This window comes from Taudactylus pleione, unplaced genomic scaffold (assembly GCF_031769625.1).
Source record: "Taudactylus pleione unplaced genomic scaffold, aTauple2 ptg000303l, whole genome shotgun sequence".
NCBI classification, from domain to species: domain Eukaryota; kingdom Metazoa; phylum Chordata; class Amphibia; order Anura; family Myobatrachidae; genus Taudactylus; species Taudactylus pleione.
Window position 1 is genome coordinate 2,995,496 of NW_028284704.1, and position 22,370 is coordinate 3,017,865.

Genomic DNA, 22,370 nt, shown 5'->3' on the forward strand with positions numbered 1-22,370 from the left:
CATCACAGATAACCCCACTACTGGATTATGTTAAATATACAATGGCTGTAGCATAATCCAAACAATCCATTTTTCACTATAAATATTACTCCTCTGAGTCCATTATCCCGTTAAATATCCCCCATTAATAGGCCCCTTATTTCCTTCAGGCTCTGCTTGGACTCAAAATTGTTTTACAGTTGGAGTTGGCTTTGAGGTGAAGAACTAGGGTTACAATAGGTCATGGGCTAATGTTCTTAGTATTAGAATTGAAACATTTGTGAAGTTCCTATTTAGAGCTTTAGCTTAATGCACGGGCATAAGTATAACAATAGCAGTGCATAATGCGACTTCTATAGGACCCAAAACATAACATTAGGGAAACATGTACCCGTCTGGCAGATATTGACTTATTCTGATGCCAAACAACTGTTGGAGCTAATGTAGAATAAAAGTAAAGTGTATATACTGTAGTTCAGGCATATGTCAAAAATACATCATTGTTATACTGTTTGGAGTTGGCTGTTGGGCAGGTCTTGGTGTGTGGGAACGTAGAAGCTGATTTAGAGGTCGACGCAGTGTCGATGTTGGACGCAGTGGAGAGATTTTTGGCTACTGCGCATGCACCAAAGCCGTGTTGCACATGCGTGATGGGTTTGGCAGGGCGGTCGCACCGAGGATTTGTTCGCAAAGTGAGTGACAGGTAGTCAGCGTTTGTGGGAGGTAATGGGGGGTGGCTGAAAAAAAACAGAACTGTTTCTAGGCGTGCCCTAGTGAGCCTCTGCGAATTTGTATGCAGCTGGAGAGGCCCCGGTGCCTTAGGTTAGATGGACAGTCTGAGACAGCATAGGGTTGCTCATATGTTCGATGTGTGACCAAGGTTGTCGATGTTTAATCTTTTGTATGTAAGGGGTGGATGTGAGATGCCGGAGTTGGGGGTCTCTGTGCACTAGACATTAGCTAAATCATTAGCAAATTTTCACAGAACTGCATGGAATAGCAGTTGTAACGGGATTTGGGTGCATCTCTTAATCATGCTCGTAATAACTGACTGTAGGTGGCACAGTATTTTCTGTATACATTGGGGTGGTGATAGGCTAAGTGGCGCTACTTGCGCATCTGCTGAGGCCTTGGAGTTTAGGGTCTTCCCATACAGGATTAAAAAGGTCTGAGATCCACCATAGGGAGGCTCAGTGGGAGGAGCTGCCAAACTGAGGGAGAGGAAAACAGGAGACCAGTCAATCAGGATGCCATTTACTGTGGGTAGGGGGATCAATTCTGGAGACGGCTGGCCAACCTAATAGAGAGGTGAACTTAGACTAGATAGGGATTGTTTGTTCCAGTAAGGCTTTGGCCACCCTGCTGACAAATAGAGAGAAATGCACTGTAGACATTATATATATATATATACACACATATATATATATATATATATATATATATATATATGGATCACTAGCTACTTCAGGTTTTTTTCATCTCTCTTCCACAACTTCTCCTCACACTCTCTCTCTCTCTCTTTCACTCTCTCTCCCTCTCTCTCTTTCCCATGTGTTACTCTCACCCCCATATCTCACTCTCTCCCCCACGCGTCTTTCTCACATGTCTCTCTCCCCCAAATGTCTCTCTCTCCCCCTCAATGGCTAATTTATGCAGGCAGGGGCGTATCTATGATGGGTGCAAGGTGTGCGGGGCACACGGTCCCCTGGGTCCAGGGTGGCCCTGCACCGCACACCCTGCACCCATAAGGTTACTTACCACTCCAGAGTCCCACGTCGACGCGGGGGTCCGGTGCTGAAAAAACGACTGGAAAATGGCCGCTGCGGCCATTTTCCCGTCATTTGCGCATGCGCAGTACAGGGAAAATGGCCGCCACTGCCATTTTCCCAGTGACCTGCGCATAGTCTATAGACTCTGGGCGCACTCTAGTGCCCAGAGTCTATAACTCCGGCGCTGGCTGCGCACAGCTCTGTGCACTGTCGGCTGCCGGGCAGAGAGGAGGGGGCCCGTGTCGGAGACTGCACGCGGGCCCCCTCCTCTCTAGAAACGCCCCTGTATGCACGTCCATGAAATGGCATTTAAATGGTCAGGCATGTGTTTGCAATCGCGACGCATGCACAATTCAAATTACACACATGCACAAGAACAAATAATCGCTCAATCTGCGTAAATATCGGCATTTTGTCCGCTGCTGAAACAGGCCCATCATTCCCTACTATCATACCTTTCATTTTTTTCTCAGTTCCAGAAACTACTGCTGTAAAATACATTGCCTGTGGAGCTCAGCAAGGAATATAAAGTCTCAGTAGCTTCTCGTACTGTCCGCAGCAAATCACTTGTTGCATATGGGTCACCTATTCAAACTGAAATCACTAATGTGTTAAGTTTGTTTTTTAATTCCAGCTGTGGTCAAAATAGCATCACGTAGAACAGGAAGGTGTTTCATTTTCAATCTCGACTTGTTCAACATGAATAAAATTGCAACAAATGAACTAGAGAACCCGAGAATAAAGGAGGGACATGTGACAAGATAACACCTAAGATCTCTCTGTGTATTTAAACACACACACACACACACACACACACACACACACACACACACCCCCCCCCTCCTGCAACAGCTCAAACAGTCCCAACAATTGCAGTGACATCTACATTTCACCACTTGGTTAGTGCTTAAAGGCTCCCACCCCTGATGAAGAATAATTTATTTCAGCACCACTGATAACACTGAACTGATGTGACCTAAATGCTGAACTGTTAATGCTGCCAAGTATGGAAACAATAGGATGGAAACGTCACAGAATGAACGCGGATAAGGAAAAGCGGGTTTTCCGCTTGAAATGGTCAATTTTACCTACTATTAGTGGTACTTTGGTGGTGGTTCCTAATCAGGAACTCACCGTCCACTGTATTTGGTGCTGCTTCGCTGTCTCCATTGCAGGGAAGATCCAACACAGAGGCTCTACGGCTTTTTAATAGGGATCTCTCCTGATACGAAAATAGTGTTTCAATAAATGAAGGAGGTCTCGGTTATGCGAACACAGCACAAGTACAAATATTGGAAGGAAATATATTTAACAGCATTTATTTTTAAAGTGGACAATTTAATTTACAACTGAAGGTTTGCAATGAGAATGAGGCAGTGGTGTAACTAGGGTATTTGGAGCCCAGGGCAAATTTTAAAATGGAGCCCCTCCCCCCCAATATGTGCGTGCCGGAGACGCGCGCGTAAAAAAAGATGGGCGTGGTCACAAGGGGGGGGGTCACTTGACAATGGGGCGTGTCAACAGGACATATAAACCCTTTCTTGTCACTCTTAACATTCTTTTCCATATTAACCTTGTAGTGCTCCTTATACAGTCCGCCCAATGCAGTGCCCCCAGTAGTGGTCCCTCTTATGCAGGCCCCCAGTAGTGCCCCTTGTACAGTACCCCCAGTAGTGGTGCCCCTTGTGCAGCTCCCCATTAGTTCCCCTTATACAGTACCCCCAGTAGTGGTCCCCTTTGTGCAGCTCCCCATTAGTTCCCCTTATACAGTGCCCCCAGTAGTATTCCCCCTCATGCAGCCCCCCAGTAGCGGTCCCCACTATCCAGTGCCACTTGTAGTGGTCCTCCCTATTTAGTGCCCCCAGTGCAGTGTCCCTTGTGCCTCCAGTAGCAAGCCCCTTATATAGTGCCCCCAGTAGTAGTCTCCCCCTATGCAGTGCCCTTTATATAGTGCCCCCAAGTAGTATCCCCAGTAGTGGTCCCTGATGGAGTGCCCCAGTAGTAGTCCCCCCAATTAGTGCCCCCAGTAGTGGTCCCCCCAGTGGTGCCCCCAATTACTGCCCCCAGTAGTAGTCCCCCCGATTAGTGCCCCCAGTAGAGGTCCCCCCAATTACTGCCCCCAGTAGTAGTCCCCCCAATTACTGCCCCCAGTAGAGGTTCCCCCCAGTGGTGCCCCCAGTAGAGGTTCCCCCCAGTGGTGCCCCCAATTACTGCCCCCAGTAGTAGTCCCCCCAATTACCGCCCCCAGTAGTAGTGCCCCCAATTAGTGCCCCCAGTAGAGGTTCCCCCAATTACTGCCTCCAGTAGAGGTTCCCCCCAGTGGTGCCCTCAATTACTGCCTCCAGTAGAGGGTGCCCCCCTGTGTGTGCAGCAGCAGCAGCCAATGAGAGTCTGTCTGACTCTCATTGGCTGCTGAATAACACACACACATCGCTGCCATGCTGGTGGCGATGTGTGTGTTAGCACAGCTTGAGCCCGCCTGCCACCCTCCTCCTGGTGCTTTTGGGCAAGCGCTCAGGGGGAGGGAAGGGGCTCAGCTGTGCAGCACAGGACCAACGCTGGAAGCCTAGCGCCGGTCCTGTGTAAATGTGTAGCGCTGACCGCACTCACTGCGGTCGGCGCAACACTGGCTAACTAGGGCCGGCCGGTACCGTGGCCGGCGGCGCCCCCCCCCCACACCACCGGCCCCACGGCGCCCAGGGCACGCACCCAGCTCACCCTGCCCTAGTTACGCCACCGGAATGAGATGAATTAAACATCAAGGCTTTGGGCGAGTTTAGTCTAGGTCAGTGGTTCTCAAACGCAGTCCTCAGGACCCCACACAGTTCACATTTTCCAGGTCACACAGCAGGTGCACAGGTGTATTCATTACTCACTGAGACATTTTAAAAGATCCACAGGTGGAGCTAATTATTTCACTTGTGATTCTGTGAGAGACCTGGAAAACATGCACTGTTTGGGGTCCTGATGATCGAGTTTGAGGTCCTTTGGTCTAGGTTATGTGTGCCCAAAAGTATCTTAGGTGATAGTGGATCTGTCTAGTGTCCGCCTTTATAAGAGCACCTCAAATTTTGAGGAAATTTGTGGTGCTCTGTCCTCCCGACAGTGATTTAATGATCTTTGACTTCCGAAATCACTGCCAAAATCGCACATCAGAATGCCTTGAGAACAGCACTCTGGGATGCATGTACTTGTACCAAAGCTTCGAGGAGGGGTACTTAGTGCCCCCCGAGCACTAACATGTGGATCTCTACTTGATCCACAGGGATATGACCCTGATTTGCCATTGTGGGATAATAGGGGATTCCCAGAGTTTGGCAGTTTTGATGGCAAGTCTTTTTGGCTCCGTTTTGGCGTGACCTCCTTAGGTCACATATATCAGGACTCCTTGCTTAATACCTTCGATCAGATTAATCTGAATTTGGGGTCCCTAACTCTGCCTTTTTCCTTACCTGCAGTTACGTCATGCCTTGGGTGCCCAATTTGGAGACTCCCCTCCCTCCATTCTTGATTCTCCTGTTAAAAATGATTGCTCTCTATAGGCACCGTAGAGTGGTGTCTGCTCTTTACTCTACATTAAATGCACGTTCTTCCCTTACTGCCCTCGAGAAGTCTCTGAGGCCTAGATGGGAGGCTGACTTGGGGACTCTATCAGACGATAAGTGGACACTTATGCTTGGCCTGTGGGCCTAATTCAGACCCGCTCGCGAGCGCTGAGCGCTCGCAAGCGGGTCGATGTTGGCCCAGTGCGCATGCGCACGAGGGACCCGGCTCCGTCGTGTGCATACACGAAACCGTGCTGTCGATGGTGAGTGACAGCACGCCCCCTTTGGTGGGCGTACCGGGGGCGTGGCTGCCCAGATGGAGGCGTTCCTATGGGAACGCCTACCGTCAAGACCATCGCGACCATCGGGCTTGCGACGAGACCCTTGTGGTAGGGTCTCGTTGCCGCAAGCCCTGGAGTGTGATGTCACTTGTGATGTCAGTATAGGCGTTCCCATAGGAATAGACGAAGGGGCTGATGCCCTGAAACGTAGACGTTTAATACACTTGTTTTTGCATCTTTAATCGTGCCTTGAGTGCCTGTCTTTCTTTGTTGGATTGGTATATATATGTATTCTGCTGCATAACCGTACATATGTCATGTTTTTGTATATGTTGTTTCTATGTATTTTTCTTTATTGAAAAACCAATAAAATACACTTGATTAAAAAAAAAATGTGGATCTCTGCGAATGCCTGATGGGGATGTTGGACGGGTAAGTGCAACAGACGGGGGAGGGGGGTAATGGGGATATCTTTTGTCACTATGGGGAGTAGGGCGGTTGCTTCACAAAAAGTATTATTGACCGTGGATGGGGGTATTATACACAGAAACAGTGACACACATTGGAGGGGGTACTAACACAGTGAGGCTTATGAACACTATCACCAGTAGGGTGGTGGTGGGTATGTGTTATACCGCTGGGGATGTATTCCTGCCGGGTGAGGGGGCTAAGACACCCCTTAGCATATTTTTTTTCCAATAAAATATTTCAATATATTTTGCAAAATATGTTTTAAATTTAAATAAAAAAAACACAATTTCTGTGCGCTTTTAAAGAAAATCAAATTAGCCAGTTAAGTAGTTAAAACCGCAATTTGCGCCCGACTCTAAATATTGTCCGCAGTTTCCAAATGAAAGCGTGATTGCTGGAGATATGAAGCACACGTCAATCTAGAATGCGGAAAAAAATATTTTTATTAAATCTATGTCTATTAAGCATTCAGGACCCACGTATGCTCAGCCCATTTATCAACGTGCAGTTTACGAGCATATACAGAGAAATGTCAGTTTCCAGGTGTATTTGTCCTCCGGGACCCATTTGTCTATGCATAGTTAATGCATTGTACCTGCTAGTGACACCAGGAACTGCCTTCATTGTGATCTGAATGGTAGAACATGCACTTGGAGTGAGCACCGCGGCCTGAACATTCACCGTTTCTAAGCACTATGATAATGGGAACTATTTATACCAAACAGACGGCTTCCTACAATTCTTAGTTGTTTGGCATCTCCTTTGTGCAAACGTAAATAGCTGTAACGGAGGAACTGCGCTATTTAAACATGTAGAAAGAAAAGGGTGTTTATTCTAATCATTGTCATTGAAAATAACCTTAGTTGTTGCATGAAGTGGCTGGAAAATGAAATTGGGATGGATTTGAATAAATCTGGGTGGAGACAGCTGCATGGGTCTGAGCATAACAATGGCACACATGATTTTATGCATCACTTAACTTAATGAAATGTTTATGCATATTTGATGGAATCTAATCATGTATTCATTGATATGTTGAATCGTTTATTTCCTAGCCCCCATTGTGTACCATTCATACCTGTGCAACCAGTGCTTAAAGTGATCCTAGAGAAGTGGTGGAACTTATCCCCCCCCTCAGTGTTTTTTTAAGAAAAGGGACAGCGCGCACTGAAAAAAGGCATGGTCTTTTAAAGAGGGGTGTGGTCACACAATAGTATTCCCAATTCAAATTATGCCACACAGTAGCACAATCTTGATTCACCCCTGATTCACATTACACCACATAGTAGTGTCCCTTATTCATGTATGACACACAGCAGTGCCCCTTTTACACAATGCCCACATTTGTGCCCCTTATACACAACACCCACAGTAGTGCCCCTAATACACATAATGCCCACACTATCAGCGCTCCTTATACAATGCCCACAGCAGTAGTGCCCCTTATACATAATGCCCACAGCACTAGTGTCCCTTATGCAATGCCCTATGTAGCGGTGCTTCTTATGCAGTGCCCACAGTAGTGGTAGTGCCCCTTATTCAGTGCCCACAGTAGTGGAAGTGCCCCTTATGCAGTTCCCCCAGTAGTGGTAGTGCCCCTTATGCAGTGCCCCCAGTAGTGGTGCCCCTTATGCAGTGCCCCCAGTAGTGGTAATGCCCCTTATTCAGTGCCCACAGTAGTGGTAGTGTCCCTTATGCAGTGACCCCAGTAGTGGTGCCCCTTATGCAGTGCCCCCAGTTCTGGTGTCCCTTATGCAGTTCCCCCAGTAGTGGTAGTGCCCCTTATGCTGTGCCCACAGTGGTAATGCCCCCCCTTATGCAGTGCCCCCAGTAGTGGTAGTGCCCCTTATGCAGTGAACCCAGTAGTGGTGCCCATTATGCAGTTCCCCCAGTAGTGGTAGTGCCCCTTATGCAATGCCCACAGTGGTAATGCCCCTTATGCAGTGCCCCCAGTAGTGGTAATGCCCCTTATTCAGTGTCCACAGTAGTGGTGCCCCTTATGCAGTGCCCTCAGTAGTGGTAATGCCCCTTATTCAGTGTCCACAGTAGTGGTAGTGCCCCTTATGCAGTGTCCCCAGTAATGATGTCCCTTATGCAGTTCCCCCAGTAGTGGTAGTACCCCTTATGCAGTGCCCACAGTGGTAATGCTCCTTGTGCAGTGCCCCCAGTAGTGGTAGTGCCCCTTATGCAGTGCCCACAGTAGTGATAGTACCCCTTATGCAGTGCCCACAGTGTATTGCCCCTTATGCAGTGCCCCAGCAGTGGTAGTGCCCCATATGCAGTGCCAACAGTGGTAGTGTCCCTTATTCAGTGACCCCAGTAGTGCCCCAAGGAGTGGTTCCCCCTGTAGAACTAATGCCCCCAGTAGTAATGCTCCCTGTAGTAGTGCCAATAGTAATACTCCCTGTAGTAGTGCCCCCAATATTAATGCCACTGAGTAAATGCCCCCAGTAGTAATGCCTCCGAGTAAATTCTCCCAGTAGTAGTGCCCCCAAGTAAATGCCCCCAATATGGAAGCCGCTTACACAAAAAAAAAAAACAATACTTGCCTTAAGCCCCGCGTCCGTATCCGTCCGGCTGGCCGCTTCTCGGAACTATAGGAGTGATGTCATGACATCTCTACCATAGAGCAATGCGGGAGCAGGAAGCCGGAGCTCAGGTGTGAGCTCCAGCCTCCGGCTGGCGCTGCAGGGAGGGGGCAGGGTGCCCGCTTGAAACAAAATCTCAGCGGGCAACCGGCAAATGGAGCCTCCCTGCGGTTCCGGGCTAAGGTGGGTCGGAGGAGGCGGACCTGGTTCCGTCTCCAAATAGAAGTGACGGAACACAGTTCTGGCCCACTTTAACCCCTGTGTACAACCATTTTAATCTTTAGAGTGTGACATGAGTGCAAATAATTATAGATGCTATATGCTGACAACTTTTGGCCTGGAAACAAACACAAGTGAGCCCAGGGTCTACAGCTAGCATTTTACAAGAAGAAGATGGGCATTCTCAAAACCTTGTTCGCTTGGTTCATCTAATGTGAACAGAGATTTACACAGACAGTATAATATAAGAATAATTGATATTTCAAAGGCAACAGTGCTCAACCGGCAGTGAGTGTATGCAAAATGCTACGTTACTATCTCACAGCGGCTGTGGCACTGTAACGTAGCATTTCGCATGCAGATACAGTCGCAGTCGCACACAGAATATAGGCATGCTGCATATCATTTTAATCAGCAGTAGCTGCTTGTGCGTCCTATCCACATTGCTTTGTGAATAAGACGCATTTGACTGTAAAGGATCGTATGAAAAGACGCTTGGCATTACCGAGTCGCACTGCGCTCACGCATTATGTTTAGCGCACGGCGGTAAGATGTATGTGGGCACATCTGTAAGCAGCCTGTGAGAGAACTCTCCCCATGTGTCTCAAAGGGATATATACTGAATGTGTGGCTCATTAACACCATAACAGGTTTTGTATACATCACAAGAAGATAGAAGAGCAACGGAGATGTTCCTGATGGCTGAAGCACAACATTCCCTATAGGCAGACAATGTTGCAGTTATTGCATTGCTATACACAGTGTTTCTCTCTGTATTCTATACCATACTGTAGCTGTAAACACCACTGGGAGATGTCCTCTGTGCAGCAATCTGAGTGTTGTTTCCCCTTGCTATGTAAGTGTTTGCTGTATTATATCACCAACAGAACATGTTTGAAAGAGTGAGAAATCATTTTGCCCTTCTATTTAACTGTACAGAGCCCTGATACACTCACATACTGTAGTCTTGTCACATTGCTTGGTTATTTAATAAATGTAATAAAGATATTGGAGTATATGTAGCAAACCTAAAGAGAACAAGTGGAGACGTTTCCCATAGCAACCCTTCAGATTCTATGTGATTTTACAGAATGTGCTAGATAAATGACAGTTAGAAGCTGATGGGGTTGCTATGGGCAACTTCTCCACTTGTCCTCTGTAGAAGGTATAATATATCACGCCCTCTGTTTTACATAGAGATAACAGCTGCCCTTAAATTCCAGCATTCAAGCAGCGAGCGGGACATTGCGTATACATGTACAGAATATTGGGCCTGACAAACCCTCTTTTTTCAAGCAGCTGCGTAGTTAAACAGTTCACTTCAGCGCCTGTGTATTTCTCCATTCCGAGCGGGACATTGCCCCTGCAGCACCCATCTGAATCCTCCTTTTTATTTTTCCTCGTTCTAACGCTGAAAAATAAACTAATCTGACCTAAAATTGTAATGCCTAGATTAAAAAAAAAGGTGTGCAACTTTAGGTTTATGCAAATTTGCAGCACTTTTTTGATACTGGAATTAAAATTTTAGTTCAGTTTCTCTTTCCATTTTTATAAAGTGGCAAAATAAATAATTGAAATATAATTTTAGGCTGTAGCTACAGACAATTCTGAATAGGGAAACTTTAAATATGGTATGTACAAAAAAATATTATATATATATATATATATATAAACAATAGTGATAAAACCAAGCACCTACTAGTATAATATATAAAATGCAATGTCATAGACCATCAGCCTCTTATACATACATGCGTACCGGATATACGCTTATAAGAGAGCATTTCGGGAGTCTTTATATCTTCAATCAGGGGTAGACGCTGCTAGGCTGATTTGCTGTATTATGCATCGGGAGGATTCAGCCAAACTTTTCAATGTATATCATGAAAGGACAAGACATAATCCCATAGTGTAGTATGAGTATACTTGCCGACTTCTAAAAGTTCCTCCCTGGGAGAAGCCCGGGGAGGAGAAGCAGGTGGACTGTGTTGGGGGCGGGCCAGATGATCCGTGTCATTAAGCCCTGCCCCTTCGCTGTAAACCGGCAGATAATCCCACATATTTGAATAGGGGGCGGGGCTGGATGGTGTGATTATAATAGAATGGCATCATTAGGCCCCGCCCTCTACTTACAGACCCGCCGATCGCCGAGAACGTTTCCCCCATTCTGCCCACTTCACTAGGAAGTGGGTAGAATGCAGGAGAAGGGAGGGGTGAAGGCGGTCTGTGCTCTGAAACAGTAGGGCCCACCAGGGATCAGACCAGCCCCCCACTTTGACCGTGTATGTATGTATGTGTGTGTGTGTATGTATATGTATGTATATGTATGTATGTGTATGTATGTGTATATGTATGTATGTGTATACACACACAGTCCCAGGGTAAGATCACACTCACACAGAGCAGGGCAGCAGCAGGCATTACACTGACCTGTGAGCATGTAGACTTCACCTCACAGATGGTGATCTGCCCTGAGTCCATGTGTTCCTCAGCCAGGTATTTCCTCTGTCTGTAAATCTCTAGGCAGCTCAGCCTCTGCAGCTCCACTTCTCTCATCATTTCAGTGCCCACTCCAGTCAACAGCTGCCAAGTTGCTAAGTGAGGAGTGTGAGGTCAATGGACAGGGCTTCTGCACCCACGGGTGAGCGGAGCTTCAGATGATTGCGGGTGGGCGGTACTTCATCAGCCGTGGGCAGATGGCCAAGGCTTCGGATGGCTGGGGCTGAATGAGCAGGGGTAAGGTCAACTGGGGGTGAATAGGCAAGTCTTTAGATGGCCATGGGTGAATTGGCAGGTCTTCGCAATGCCGCTGTCAGGATTTTTTTTCCTGTCTAGACTACAGATAGTGGATTCTGAGGGTCTATTTTCATTGGGGACCTGGAGCTGCAGCTCCACCTGCCCCATTGTTAATCTGGTATTTCAACTCCAGTCCTCAAGTATCTCTAATAGGTCATGTTTTCATGATTTGTATATATTTAAACTAGGAGAGATAATTACTGACCCAGATAATAGTCCTAAATTTTATAAGACAGCCCCAAATGTAGGTAATTTATGACAAATAGGCATCACCATACAAAAAGAATGCTGTTAAGAATGTAATTCAGAGCCAATGATAGCTAACCACATCATTAGTGTTATCCCCCTCAATATATTGTACAAAGCCTATTAGTGAAGAACACACCCTATTGTGAATAGGCCCCATAGTTAAAATTAAGGGGAAAGATTTTCTTGCGCACATCCTGTTAGTGAGGGCACTCAAGCCAGCCAATTTTAACCACCTATAACAAAGAGAAGGCTGATAACACTACAGTAGCTTGCACTAAACTGTAGAGCAACTTTGAAAGTAATGCCATATACTGTAATATAAACTAAAATGTTCTGTAAAAGTTTGGGGCTAAGTATATGTTGCGAGCAAAGACGCAGCGGCTATTTTATGGCATACTTGCCAACCTTCTGGCTGTTTCGTCCAGGAGGAGGCAGCCAGGTCGACATTGTGGCAGAGATGTGCGGATCTGGGGTGGTGGTGTGCATGGCTCAGCAGAGGTGGGCATGTCTGGAGGGCATGATGACCACGTCATTGTAGAACCCCCACACACACACACTATGCAATGCCATGATTAACGGCATTGCACAGCCACGATGGCGCGATTCAACGCGACTTGCATTTTCGGCCACCTGTGCAGCCCACTTCAATGGGGAATGGCCGGGTGGCCCCAGCCCCCAGGAGTCTTGTCCACCTTTCTGGGTGGCCGAGAGCGCCAACTGATTGTTGCGAGCCATTCCAGGAGACTAGGCAACTATGATTTATGCACGCCCAGAAAAGTGTTTAAATGCCACCGACTCGCCTGTGTTTCTTAAGCAACCCCCTGCTCAGTAACCTCCCTCAAACGCTGACTACCTGTCACTCAGTTTGGGAGTGAGGGCCTGATTCAGAGCCGCTCGTAAGCGGCCGCTCGTTCGTTCCGAGCGATGTTTGCCCAACTGCGCATGCGTACGGATCGTAATACGCATGTGCGAACCAGACAGTGCGGCCGAAAATAGTTTGTTCGCTAAATAGCGAATGCCTGCTAATTTGAGTGACAGGAGGAGGCGTATGTGGGTGATAACAGGGGAAGGTGCTTGAAAACGGGGAGTGGAGATCAGAACGCAGGCGTGCTTAAAGGTCAAAACGGGCGGTTTATGGGTGTGCATAATTAATACAGCAGCGTCATTGACCACGTCACTGGGCTATTTTATAGTCAGAACTGCTCGCAAGATTGTGGTAGCAAAAACCAACCACAAGAATAGCGAGCAGTTCATATGCTGGTCGATGTACTTGATTAATCTAATAAATAGCGGACATGACGTAGGATGCGAGTGGCCAGGGGGCGTAGTTTACAAAAAAACGACCGCAAGTTTTGTTCGCTCGTTCAGACATAGAGGCGGTTCATTTGAATAGCCACCCCTATTAGAACGAACGACCGCAAATAGTGTCCGGCTCTGAATCAGGCCCTGAATCCTCTGCACGAGCATAATCGCAAATCAATTGCTGCGTATGATCAGTGCCACTTAAGAGCAAGCGCGATGGCTAACAATCTCTCAATCTGCTTAAACGTCTGCATTTGCGTGTGGATCTGAAACAGTCCCTTACTCTACAAGAAAGGGAAATCTATGTATGAAGTCGGCTCAATGTTTTCCTGTAGTCCTGTAATACCAGCATAGCTGCTCTCTATATTTCTAATTCTGTGCTTTATTTTGCAGCTTGCCGACCAGGATTTTACAAAGCTGCTATTGGGAACCTTAAATGTAGTAAATGCCCCCCACACAGCTCCACTCAGGAAGATGGCGCCACACATTGTATCTGTGAGAGGAACTATTATCGGGCTGATAAAGACCCTCCATCTATGGCGTGTACAAGTAAGTGTATAACATTATATCAAGTCATTGCTATAAGATGTCCTGTGTTGTTTGTTAAGCATAACACTGTGTAGACATATATTATATTAGTACTAGTACAGTGGGTGTGAGTGTGCTCCACGTTGGGGCTCGCGGAATGTCTGATCTGGGAGCGGCTTGGTATGTGTGGTCACCTACCCCACAGTCTAACAATATGAACAATTGGGGGTTTACTACACGCTAACAACTTGGCGATGTTTTAAACTAAAGTTGTGTGCGGAACAGCTAACAAGGATGCGTCTTGCAAATATGGTTGTAGAAAATGTTTATTGTGTTCTCATGAGGATGAATTAACAATAAGTGTAAATACCTGTATATACATTGGCCAAATATACTGTAATTTAGACTTTTATGAGCCTGCCAGCACTAGCTAAATTATATATTATATTACTCTGTAGACTTATGATATAATCATACATCAAGAAAGATAAATACACATTTCAAGTGGAATAGCATAACATTTAGTGAAACTAAAACTAAAGATTCTTGAATATACCAATAAATGCTGTGCAATGTGATTCATTGTCTTCTACATAAACAATGTGCTTAAGTTGTCTTAACACATGCAACATAAAGAGAACGTATGGACAATGAATGCAATAAAACTTGGTCTAATATGAGCAAACACATGAAAGGGCACTAGGGCCGTAACTCGGGGTGTGCATCACCTACAAGCAGTTGAGGCGGCCATTTTGTAACTGAAGCAATAAACAGTCCTATCGAGTGACCGGGAACCAGTGCAAGAATCAGAAAACGGTAGTCATGCATTACCTCAGGGTCTGATTCAGCAGCACAGCGTCTTTGTACAGAAGATAGGTTACTTTCAAAATAAATAATATTTCACAATGTTTTTGATACTATAAAAGCATTTATTATTCCAAATTAAGAAATTGAATTTTATGCATTATTTTGAACAATTTGAACGCAACTTCAGATACAGATCTAGCCGCCTTCATCGCTGCCGTGATGCGCGCGCACAGCTTCACTTCCCACGCCATAGACGCTTACATGGGAGTCGCGCCATCCATGCCGCAATGTGCAACATCTGTGCAACTGTATACCCGTATCCAGAGACATACACGGCTTTGCGAATGCCCAAACCCAATGCTTTGTTTGCAAGAGTAGCCATCATCACTATCTTCATCATCATCATCATCATCATCATCATCATCATCATCATCACTTACGCTTACCCTATACCAGGTGCAGTAGATCCATCTGCATTTGGCTTTCACAATAAAAATGCACAGCTCAGAATAGTGAGTAAGTGGTCTATGTACTAAGCCTTGGGGAGAGATAAAGTCGACTGAGTTAAAATACCAAAATACTGTCATTTTTCAAATACAGCCTGTAAAGTGACAGTTAGGAGTTGATTGGCTGGTACTTTATCTCCGTCCACTTTACCTCTCTCCAAGGCTTAGTACAGAGCCCGTTCTCTGGCAACACACCCATGACACATCCACAGACTGAATCTCTTATGTGCAATTGCATTGTTGACTTCCAGTTGCACCCAGAAAGACCCATTTAGCGGCCACAGAGAAATGGCTGGGATCCATGCACCTCGGAGTCCTGTATACATTCACAGAGATGCCTATGCAGCCTTTGTGTGCAACTCAAATTTAGGCCCTTTGTTTTTAAACATAACCAATTGTATGATATGCAAAATTGTGCTGTAAAGGTGGCCACACACATGGCGATCTGCACACAATCAGCCGATGTGTACGATTTGTGTACGATTTCCCTTGAAACTCTCCCCGGCAGCTCTGCACATGATCTCCACACAATCTGCACAAGATTTGGTGTCCAATCTTCAAACGATCTCTCCTGCAGTCAGACTTTCACAATGCATCGCCTCCTAGATTGTCAGATCTGCCCTACGCACGGCAGATCTGACGATCCGATGTGCGACCAACGAGGACGCGCATCGTATCGTGATCGTGAGTGGGGACTCACGATTTATTCAGGATTTGGCCATATTTTACACGATCTGTCATTCCAATGTGTCGGAATCGGCCAGATCGGGTAAAATATCGCTATGTGTGTGGCCAGCTGAACAGAGATCAACCAGTTATGTTATAGATGTCATTTTTCTCTCACAGTTAAGAAATGAAAGCTAACATCTGATTGGCTCCAATAGTTTAAGGCACATTTGTATACCCCCTTTGTTTGCTGTGATTGTTTTGTTTTTGCTTGACTTAGATACTAATTTTTTTAGATTTTTCATTAGCAGTAACATTATATAAAGTGCTATGGTCTGTTCCAGCCTTGACAGTTTCTCTGTTTGCCTCATAGGACCGCCCTCTGCACCAAGGAACCTTATTTCCATTATAAATGAAACCTCTGTTATACTGGACTGGAGCTGGCCACTGGACACTGGTGGGCGGAAAGATATTACATTCAACGTCATCTGCAAAAAATGTGGCAGGAACACAAAGTTTTGTGAAACTTGCAGGGGAGGTTTGAGGTTTATTCCCCGACAGATTGGTCTCACCAACACCACTGTGACAATCATGGATTTACTCGCGCACACCAACTACAGCTTTGAGATCGAGTCTGTGAATGGCGTCTCCGACCAGACTGTATTGACAAGGCATATTGCTGCAGTCAGCCTCACCACCAACCAGGCAGGTCAGTACATCCTTGTCCCTTTATTACAGGATGAGCCTATAGAGTCATCACAGTAACTATACACAGACAGAAGGTGAATCCCCACCTATCCTACAATTGTTCTCGCTGATTCCTTCATTGTGCGTTCCTGCGATGGCAGAAAAATTGTATTATTGGTTAAGGAGGACCCTTGCCAGTACCTCATTTCTGCTCTCATCATTATGCATCTCTAACTCTCATGTAGGAATAAGTGAGCGCTAATTGGGCCTGATTCAGAGATGTGCGCTAATGTCATCGCAGCTGCGATCCCGTATTCAGCTGATGTGCGAAAACAAATTGCAGATATCACAGGTGTCAAGGATTGAACTGAGACGTCCACCGGCGGCTTTGCAAATCCAAGCATCTGCGTACATAGGCGCATCATCGCAGAGCATTCAATTATCGGTCTACTGAGAAACCCTATGGCTACTCAGGACGGGCGCAGGAACTGAAACGCCGGAGACAATTTTATTGCATACTAGATTGCAGACGCAGGCTATGACAGGCCCAGAAAACGGTTGTGACATGCCAGTGTTTTTTTGCCACCACCCCCTATTAACTCCCACAAATGCTCACTGACTGTCAATCACACTGCAGTCATGTATGTTCACACGTGTACAGAGTGACTTAGATACCTGCACATATAAGTGATAATCAGTCTGCGTACATCTCTGTAGCAGGCACATAGAGTTATATTCTGATCTACCACCACTCAGTGCATTGATAGTAGGGATGAACATCAGAAGCCAGGCATCGAATGTTTGCTGGGCTTCCTGCATCAAATAACACAATGCGATGGCTACAAAACCATTGATGAGTATACTGTGCGCATGCGTAGAAGCAGTCTGAGCTTCATGCATGCGTACATTACTGAGCTACAGACAACACTTCCGGGAGTCCCCAGCTAAAAGTCAGCCATTGGATGGACACTGGAAAGCTGCATCCGATGGCTGTCAACCATCGAATACCTGCAATTCGATGGATAACCAATCCAACGGATTGGGAACATCGATGGTTGCCCATCCCTAATTGGCAGGCAGCGATAATTTTTTTTATATTTCAATCAAACGTATTGACTGTTGCCCCTTGCGTATTTGATGGCAGAAATGCCTGCCTGCCACTGGCATCTCCCCTCACACGTTATTGCTGTTCACAACTAGAACTTCTGAAAAATGTAAACTATTAGCTCATCTCTACTAACGTCTGGTCTCTACAGGTTGTGCACAAGAAAAAATTAGTTCAGCAAAATCCCTGCTGGGAGATTATGCCAATTCTACTCAGGACAATGTTTTGTAATTTAGTGGCACAGTTAGGTAAGGTATTGGTACACCCAGATCCCAAACAACCTTTAGTTGTTGGATGTGAGGCCTCTGACTCCACTGTTGGACTAACCCTCTCTCAACATGTGGTCGACAAGATGTTATTGCACCCCAATGCCTATTTTTTAAAGCCAAATTACACTGACTGAGAATTAATTACAGAGCTACTAGCCAGCGAATGTGCTCTTTGAGAATGGTAACATCATCTTGAAGGTTTGGTCCATCCAGTGACACTCCTCACCAATCACAGACATCTGGAACTTATAGGCACTACTAAACATTTTTGCCCTCAATATGCCAGGTGGACTTCATTCTTCTCTCACTTTAATTTATCATTTCCTATCGACCTGGATCAGAATCGGCAAAGCTGATTCCCTCTTTAGAATGTGTTATGACATGAACCGCCACCATTTCTAATAATTTGCTACATCTTCTGAAAGTTACCCTTTTCTGAAACATCTACTGTAGATGCTAACTGAATATTCTACAATGGCTATATCCTTTACATATCTATATGTCTACATCAGCATGAGCACCTTTTAAAATTAGGACAAACCTGCTGAACATTTTGAAGTATATAAAATACTCCAGAATTGTTAGCACGTTCTTCCTGATAGTTACAGTTTATATATATATATATATATATATATTATATATAATGTCCATGGATCCAGCACTCCCTGCAAAAAAAACGATGTCTGTACCCCGTTGCCAGCAACAGCATGGTTAAATGCTATAATACACAGACAGGATAGACTCGGCAATCAGGGGATTCAATAAATCACATAATACCAATTTTTCCTGAGGTCAGACCCCAGGAAAAATTGGTATTGTGTGATTTATCGAATCCCTTGATTGCTGCATCTATCCTGTCTGTATATATATATATATATATATATATATATATATATATATGTATATATATTAAAATGTATGATGGCTGATGTCTTCCTGCAGCAATATTCCACACAAGTCACTATTGTGTTTGCTTCAATCTCTCTCTATTCTAATTCACCCTTGGACCTTAATTTCTATGGATTTCATAGTTGATTTATAGCCTTCTAATGGGATGACAACAATCCCGGCTCTTGTTGGCCATTTTACAAAGATTGCTCCTTTTGTTCCAACCAAAAGGGGAACCCACTGCTGAATACAGCGTGAGATTAGTGATTTGGGAAATATTCAGATTTCATGGCTTTCCGATAATGTAATTTCAGATCAAAATAAGTTTGCCTTCAGATTCTAAAAGAGCTTCTCTGCTGGACTTGGCCTAAATACTGATCTGACTTCTTTCCATCCACAATGAAATAAGTAAACTGACAAACACTAATCTACAATATTTACCATTTATCACCAGATATCTCCAAGATGATTGGATAGATATTTTACCCCCTGTTGAATCCACTTATAACAATTCTAAGTGTAGATATATTTGCCAAGGCCTTTGCCAAGCTAAGCTTCCATCCAATGCTAATTTCAAATTTCCCAGTCTCCATGCCAATTCCAGCTGTAAATGATAGAATCACTTCTTTACAAAACACAAGAGAGTCTAATTGAAATTTTAAGAAAAGCTCTGGAACATTATACAAGCCATAGACACCGTAGAGTAATTCCCAAATTTTAGTTTAGAGAAAAATCCTGCCTCTCCACTAAAAACCCTTAAGGAACCCAAATGTTCACTCAAACTGGGTCAAAAGTGCATTGGACCACTTCCAATTTCATTTCAAACCAACCATGTTTCTAATTCGAGCTTGCAGTCTATATGAAAATAATATATATATATATATATATATATATATTATGGATGACTTTAGCACCAAGTAGGTTCCTGTACACCTATGGACTTTGTGTTTTGGTGGTAGTAATTATACCCAATTTTAAATAGTAAAACGCACTTCCCAGAATTTGTGGGTGTCAGCTCTATCAACAAGATTATGGTGGTCGGCAATCCACCAGATAAATTTCAGACAATATATAGGGTTGACAAAGAGCGCCTTCCATGCTTAAAAGATAATCTTAGTTGTAAGTAAAATAAATAAAAAAGTATACATATGTGTGGTGAAATATAAAATCGTTTCAAATTTGTGCAACACTTTCAATAAAAATGAGGTATATATAATGGAAAAAAGTGCATAATGCCTACAGTATGTAAACTTGATTCCTATTGAGGCCAAAGTGCTACGTGTGCTTATAGAATTCCAACAAAGTGAAAAAGTACACAAAAGTGGCAATACCTACATCAAGTTTATAAAATCATTCACTTAATAACATATACAGGTGTATCCAAATAAAAAATTATATTTAATTAATAAAAGACAATACATAAGAACAATTAATTTGATAAAAAAGCAAACATACAATATATGGAAAAACAATTGGGGACATAGGATGAGGATCAAAGTGCTTATCTGAAAAGGATGTTCAAAAGTTCATGAAAGTAAGTGGATAGAGCCTCCTAACATGTTTAGTCTGCTTCAGGACTTCATCAAAGGCTTATGGAGTAGAAGAAGATTCTTGGGAACTGGCAGCCAACATTCATGCTTCTAGATTAACCTGAGAGTTTCACCAGAAATATCCCAGTAAACACTCCTGAATAATCTCAAGGATGTTCTGGAAGATGGGCTGTGCTATCAGGATTGATGCCTGGGGCTTGTATCAAGCTGGGTACACACTAGACGATTTTTAGATGCTTTGCCATTTTGTGGTGAATCGGAACAACAAATCGTCCAGTGTGAATGCACTATTCCGCGTTCCCATGCATCGTTTGTCGGCCTATACCAGTGTTGGCTAACCTTGACACTCCAGCTGTTATGGAACTACATAACCCAGCATGCACTGCTACAGTTTTGCTATTAGGGCATGCTAAAACTGTGGCAGGGCATGCTGGGATATATAGTTCCACAACAGCTGGAGTGTCAAGGTTAGCCAACACTGGCCTATACCATGCTTCTGGATGCGGTGGAGGAACCATATATTGGGCGGTCGCACACCAGACCGTGCCATTTGTACGGACCGCCCAATATATCTGCCATCGCTGGGTACACACTCTACTACTGTGTATCCGGCTTTAGTGCTACTCTGATGTTCCATCCTGTTCTAGCTCCACCCACTGACTTCCTATATAAGCCCGGCCCGTCCTTGCACTCCTACTCAGTGATCTAGTTGTTTCTCTTCATGCTGCATTCAATAATTTTTTACATGTGTATTGTTCAGGACCATCAAGACTTTGGGACCGCCCGAGTGCTAGGGAGTGTGCCCTCTAGAAGGGGTGTGGCTACAACCCCTCATTGTATACATTATTAAGATGTATGCTGCTGCAAAGCAGCTACATGCGCATTGGTGAGCATGAAGCACCAATGCAGTATTGCACCGGCTTGTGGTTACGTCTACTCTCCACCCCTGGGCCTCTACAGTTCGTGGGTGTTCTGTACCCTCTCCCCTACTTGGCACCCCTGGTACTGTTACCAACTTGTACATAAATTTGTCCCTGCCTGAAACCTTTGGCACTGTTTCTGCCTTAACGGATAACTGGCTGCCTCTTACCATTCCTTGCTTTAATGAACTTACTGTATCTCGGTCTTTCTATCTTTTCCTGGGATTGGACTCTAGTCCATTACATCTACTATATATCAGGGTTGGTTACGGGATGCCAGTGATTGGAATCCCAGCGGTCAGAATCCCGATGCCAGCATCCCTTCTCTCCCAACTCTCCTTCCCCTAACCCTCCCTCCCCGCAGCCTAAACCTTACCCCCCCTCCCAGTGCCTAACCCTCCCCTAACCCCAATCCTAACCCTCTAATGCCGGCCATACACAGTGCGATATTGAAATGTCACGATGAGTTGTACGATCTCCCTTGAGATTCTTCCCTTGAAATTCTCCATACGATTTGTTCAAATGGTGTACGATGGATCGTTACGATCATACGATACAGATACTAATGTGTATCACATTGTACACAATAGATCGCAATCTTACGATTTTGCCGTAAGATCTACGATCCAGCATTATGACGACGGGGATGCGCATCAGCATCGAAAACATACAGAATCAAGTTCTAGAGATGTGCGGGTTCGGTTTTACTCGGATATACTCGGATCTTTAAAACGGCATTTTATTGGCTATCGGCTATTACGTGTTTTGGATAGCCAATAAAATATATCCGAACTTGCGATAATTTTGGTGAAAAGAACCGAGTAAATCCGAGTAAAACCGAACCCGCGCATCTCTTCAACACACGATGTGCACAATTGATTGTTACGATTGATCGATTGATCGTCCACATCGTGCAAAAAATCGCACTGTGTATGGGCCGTTTAACCTCAATTCTTACTGTCGGGATGCCAGTGGTCATGATGCCGCCGACGGGATTCTGACTGGTGTCAGGATTCTGGCACCGGCATGCCGACAGCCGAGATAATAACTACATCCCATATATCGCTCCCATCGTTTCTGAAACTGTGAATGGAATTTGGGGCAATATATCAGTTGGATGCATGAAATGTGTCATTTATAGTGGATTGTGTCATAAACACATTTGTTAATCCGCATTCAAACTTGCAACATTTGCATTACAACTGTCAAAATACACAATATGCAGCTTTTTAAATTGTACCTTTT

The 22,370-nt window shown here is 44.9% G+C and overlaps 1 protein-coding gene across 1 annotated transcript in view; it reads left to right on the top strand.

The window, feature by feature from the left end:
• EPHA3 (EPH receptor A3) overlaps positions 1–22,370 on the top strand; it is a 409,832-nt gene that overhangs the window by 244,983 nt on the left and 142,479 nt on the right. Inside the window, exons 4-5 of the mRNA XM_088442029.1 lie at positions 13,593–13,748; positions 16,080–16,415. Coding sequence (XP_088298155.1) covers positions 13,593–13,748; positions 16,080–16,415 — 492 coding nt within the window. The remainder of the gene's footprint in view (positions 1–13,592; positions 13,749–16,079; positions 16,416–22,370) is intronic.